The sequence below is a fragment of the Rhinoderma darwinii genome, chromosome 2 (assembly GCF_050947455.1).
Source record: "Rhinoderma darwinii isolate aRhiDar2 chromosome 2, aRhiDar2.hap1, whole genome shotgun sequence".
In the NCBI taxonomy this organism is placed as follows: Eukaryota; Metazoa; Chordata; class Amphibia; order Anura; family Rhinodermatidae; genus Rhinoderma; species Rhinoderma darwinii.
In genome coordinates this window covers 5,804,328-5,810,071 of record NC_134688.1, presented here as the reverse complement: position 1 = coordinate 5,810,071, position 5,744 = coordinate 5,804,328, and the positions used below count along the sequence as shown (strand labels likewise).

General features: G+C 41.3%; 1 protein-coding gene across 1 annotated transcript; it reads left to right on the top strand.

Moving 5' to 3' along the window:
- Window positions 1–2,181: 2,181 nt before the first annotated feature.
- LOC142740335 (olfactory receptor 52D1-like) lies at window positions 2,182–3,132 on the top strand. Its single transcript, XM_075849884.1, has one exon. The coding sequence runs from the start codon at window positions 2,182–2,184 to the stop codon at window positions 3,130–3,132; it is 951 nt and encodes a 316-aa protein (XP_075705999.1).
- The last annotated feature ends 2,612 nt before the right edge of the window (window positions 3,133–5,744 follow it).

The following is a 5,744-nucleotide window of genomic DNA, read 5'->3' as shown; positions in this document are numbered from 1 at the left end:
CCGCTCACTGCATTAAGTTGTCTAGGATATCCCTCAGTGAGTCTGTCCCTGTCATGCAGCTGGGCTCGTCCCGACGTGCGTTTCACCGAGTGTATCAGCTTATTCTAGGGGCCCAGTGGTGGATTGGGCCCCAAACACAAAATGTACTACAGGGCCTTCCACCTATTATGTGCCATTTATAATACTGGCATCTTCTTACGTAGCAGTCTGGCTCTTGGGGCCCTAAAGCACCAGGGCCAGGTGTCACTGTCATCGCTGCACCCCCTATAGCTACAGCCCTGCATCCTTACACAAGATTAACAGTATTAAAAGTGGCAATCGCGGGAGTGGCAATCGCGACACGAGGGAGACACTGCTTGAACCATTCTCTAGTATAAACTAATCTCCCGCAATGTTCTGTCCATATTTGGCACCTCCAATGGACCTCACAATTCCATGACTTTACCTTCAGATATGGACTATAACATTTTGTATTTTTGGGCTCTTCCATATTAAATCCTTCTGGGAATTTTTGATATTGCCCTAATGGGAAGACTTTTGGATCACTTGGTTATGGATCTTGCTGTATAAAGAGCACATCAGGATGATTTTGCCACCTCATCTCATTGTGTCCCAGAAGATTTACTTGTGGGATCGAGTTCATACACAACAGTCATTAGGATGTAATTAGTTTAGGATTTGCCATTGGCTGGGGCCCGGTGGGACATCTGTCCTATCATATATAAGCTCTGATTTGTTCCCTGTATCCACCATGGACGAGTCTTTGCAGTCACGACCTAAGCCTCCGCAGCATCGGTGAGTGACAACTATGGCAAGATACCCTAAATTATTCTACAATCACATGATTGATCATTGTACGTAATGAATTATTTCAATGGTCACGTAATCCTCACAAGGGTCTAGGAAGCTGAGATCTATGGGAGTGTTTTAGGTGTTTTTGTACTAACGTTCTGGTTTAGTTGTCCCCATGGCATGAGGAGGAGGGGGGACCCTGGTAATGACAGTTTTTCTCCATGTCCCAAGCAGCATATGAACAGCTAAAGCAGATCTCCAGTGTAAGGACTCCACTGAGCAGTTACTTATACCTCAGTTGATACCATCTTAGTGCCCCCTCACTGTAAAGATGCGGCTAAGTGCTTTCATACAGTATCATGTCCCCAAAGTCCCCCGACACAGTGCTATTCCCCCATAGTGCCCCGAAACAGTTTTATGCCCCCTCACTGTAAAGATGCGGCTAAGTGCTTTAGTACAGTATCATGCCCCCAAAGTGCTCCGAGAAAGTGCTATTCCTCCATAGTGCCCTGACACAGTTTTATGCCCCCATAGTGCCCCCACACAGTTTTATGCCCACATAGTGCCCCCTCACAGTATCATGCCCAGTAGTGTCCCTACACAGTATCATGCTCCAGTAGTGCTCCCACACAGTATCATTCGCCTAAAGTGCCCCTACACAGCATAATGCCCCTGTAGTGCCCCCACACAGTAAAACACCTCCAGATATTGCCTCCCCACACAGTATAATGCCCCCATGTTGTCCCCAGAGACACAGTATAATCTTTTTTCCCATTTCCTACCACTTTTTTTTTTCCAAAATAGAAACAATTTTTATTTTTTTAGAAATATTTGACATTTAATGAGAAAAATAAAATAAAAAATGTATTTTCAGATTCAATTTTTACTCCAATCACATAAAAAACTAAAATAGAGATTATATTATTTTCTGTCCAACGGTTATTTTGATATGCAACATTCCACAGCTAGGGACATTGTGTTGGGGCAGGGCTTCACGTATAAAAGGCAGGGTTTTTTATTGTTATTATTTATTACTTTTTTATTTTAATATTCATTTTACTTTTATATATTTTTTACTTTATTTTGTATGCCTGTCTTGACTTTTTCTTTATTCCTCATATTGCCTTGTAATACAGGGCAAAATAGCCCTGACCAGTGCTGTCACGATCAAGGCAGTGCTGGGTCTAGTTAGACTACGCAGAAGGGTCACATGACCAGACACCTGGCCATCATGTTGATCGCCAGGATCAATGAAGACACATCAGCGCTGTAAAATAAGGCCCCTTATTGACATATTAATTGATTTAAAAAAAAAGAATCAAAAATGTTTAAGAATTTTTACTCAAGTGTCTTGTTTTGCAGATTGTCACCTTAAAGATAATAGAGAAGATGTTAAACGGAACCAGCGCTCACCCTTCCCTACTGACCCTCAATTTTGGGCAAATGACTGAAATAAAATACGTCTACAGCGTGATCACGTTGCTTGGTTTTCTCTTCATCATACTGTCTAACTGTGCGGTCATCTCCACTGTGGCCCTCAATAAGGGTCTACAAGAGCCCATGTACATCTTCATATCCGTGTTGTGTCTCAATGGACTCTACGGCAGCAGTGGCTTTCTCCCTAATTTATTCGTTAACTTAATTAGCAAGACACAAAGTATCTCCTACGCAGGTTGTGTAGCTCAAGTCTTCTGCATTCACACCTACATGGGTGGTGAATTGGCCTTCCTGACCGTCATGGCTTACGATCGATACTTGTGCATCTGCAACCCCTTGAGATACAGCTCCATCATGACCTTGACCATGGCCTTCAAGCTCGTCATCTCGGCATGTTTTTTCAATTTCTTACTATTTACAGTTCACTTTGTGTTGACCATTAGGCTTCCCCTATGTGGCTCTATCATCCTGAAGATCTACTGTGACAACTGGTCAGTGGTGAGGTTGTCCTGCATTGACACGACGGTCAACAATATCTACGGGCTCTTCATCACAGCAGTTGTCATAGTCCTAATGCCGCTGCTCATCTTCATTTCTTACATTGAGATTCTCATAGTTTGTGTCCGGGCCTCGAAGGACTTCCGAGCCAAGTCCCTACAAACCTGCACTCCTCACTTAATAACCATCACTAACTTTGTCATCAATGTGTTATTTGAGATCCTGCTCCATCGTTTCAGTCCCACCAACCTCCCCTATGAGCTGAGAACAGTAATGTCCTTGCAGTTCCTTGTGGTCCCACCAATTTTGAACCCCCTGATCTATGGATTGAAAACCAGGGAGATACGAGTTAAGTTAATGAAGCTTTTTTTCTCCAAAAATAGTGACATCACCACAATGAACTGATAAACTATTTAGGGAATTCTACCACCCTTTTACCACAACCTCATGATCTGGTTCCCATAGAGAAATTGACTCATGATTTAGATTGTACTATGCTGCAGAGAGACAACCTCCAATACAATGTTCCCATCAAGTCTATTTCTTCCAAAAAGGAGCAAAAATGGGCAGGGGCCGGTCATGACGGGTCTGGGCCTGCAAGGGGTCATAAAGGGGTCATAGAGGGTTATTTTGATTATAGATTGGTGGGTGGGTTTGAGTTTGCGTTGCTAGGGGGTTGGGAGCATTGGGATGGAGTTAGGGGATGTATATATAGGGGAAGCCATGTTATAGCTTGAAAATATTTGACCCGCCCGCCCTCCCTTTAATTCTAATTTTGTATTAGGGTTCGCAAGAGCGGGTATATGTGGAGGAGTAATACAATTAGTTTGTTTAATTTGTATATGCATTTGCTTTGCAGATTTGGACTAGTGTGTTGTACTTTGGTTTTGTTGGTGTAGCCGGGTCCTTGGCCACGGTATCTTATGTTTTTATATATTTCTGTCTTAGACACAATATATTGTTTTTTTATTGTAAAGCTATGGATTTGAGCTTCTCTAAGGGGCGAACCCTGGGAGGCATGGTACGGAGTGGAGTTATAGCATGGCTACTGGTTTAACCCCTTAGTGACCAGCCTATTTTAGGCCCTAATTTTTTCGTTTTTCTATAGTCGCATTCAAAGAGCTATAACTTTTTTATTTTTCTGTAGGCGTAGCTGTATGAGGACTTGATTTTTTCAGGATTAGTTGTACTTTTTAATGGCACCATTTTGGGGTACATATCATATTTTGATTAACTTGTGTTAACTTTTTGTGGGAGGGAAAAGAAAAAAACCCTGAAATTCCGTCATAGTTCTATTCGTGTTAAATTTACGCCGTTCACTGTGCAGCGTAAATAACATGTTACCTTTATTCTATGGGTCGGTACGATTACCACTATACCACATATGTAGGTTTTTTTTATGTTTTACAACTTTTGCACAATAAAAACACTTTTGAACTAAATTTATTTGTTTTTGCATCGTCGCTTTCCAAGAGCCGTAATTTTTAAATTTTTTCGTCAATGTGGTGATTTTTTGGGTTTGTTTTTTGCGGGACAAGACGTAGTTTTGATTGGTGGTGTTTTGGGATATGTGAGAGTTATTTATTAACTTTTATTATGACTTTTTTGGGGACAATGGAAAAAAATAGCAATTTCGCCATTTATTTCTGTGGGTTTTTTTTTTACGATGTTTACCGTGCGGTTTAAATCAGATATTAACTTTATTGTTTGCGTCATTACGGTCGCGACAATACCATATATGTGTACTTTTATTTTTTAACACTTTTATTAAATAAAATCACTTTTAATGGAAAAAAATAGTTTTTTTACTGTACTTTTTATTTCACATTTATTTCTTATTTTTTTAGTCCCACTAGGGGACTTCACTATGTGATCTTCAGATCGCTGCTATAATGCTTTGGTATACTTAGTATACCAGAGCATTATTGTCTGTCAGTGGAAATCTGACAGGCAATTTATTAGGACGTGCCTCTGGCTGCCATGGCACCCCATGGGAGGCCCCCGATTGCATTTGCGGTCCGCCGATGGGTGAGAGAAGGAGCTCACTCCAGAGGCGTAGCTAGGTTCTCCAGCACCCGGGGCAAAGATTCAGTTTGGCGCCCCCTCAACCTGTTTCCTGACATTTCCTTTCCCCTCTCCATGTTTGTTTTCTCCAACAATCAATGACGTGTCAATTCTTTTCTACATTTTTTTTAATGTAACATAAAAACATTTGTACATTTTACAAGCAATATAGTTCTATACACAACACCAGAACCATGCTCATTACATATATACATATATACAGCACCAGAACAAAGCTCATTACATATATACAGATTCAGAACCAAGCTCAGTACATAAATACAGCAGAAAAACATCTGCTGGGAGCCATGACTAAGAACGCAGCTAGTGTTTGAAACGCGTAGGCTTCTTCAATCCTTCTATTTTTCTCCCAGCACTCGAGGACATTATCCTGATCGATCCCGATTTTAATATCCTCATTAAACTTGGAACAAGTTCCTTTTTATCCGCAGCTACGCTGGATCCAACCCACCTGTTTTTCTGCTGTTTACATAGCGCGTGCCGACGCGAGGATCCGTGCGGAGACCAGAGTACAAAATCTGCGTACAAAAGGTGAGCTGGAGGTCCCCCCCTCTTTTTTCTACATAAATACAGCTCCAGAACCAAGCTCAGTACATAAATACAGCTCCAGAACCAAGCTCAGTACATAAATACAGCTCCAGAACCAAGCTCAGTACATAAATACAGCTCCAGAACCAAGCTCAGTACATAAATATAGCTCCAGAACCAAGCTCAGTACATAAATACAGCTCCAGAACCAAGCTCAGTACATAAATACAGCTCCAGAACCAAGTTCAGTACATAAATACAGCTCCAGAACCAAGCTCAGTACATAGATACAGCTCCAGAACTAAGCTCAGTACATATATATAGTATCAGAACCAAGCTCAGTACATATATACAACACCAGCACAAATATAGCTCAATTTAGTGCAACCCCTGCAGTATAGGTT

Excerpts from the sequence above, each read along its gene's own strand:
- LOC142740335 (XM_075849884.1), top strand. The coding sequence starts at position 2,182 with ATGTTAAACGGAACCAGCGCTCACCCTTCCCTACTGACCCTCAATTTT.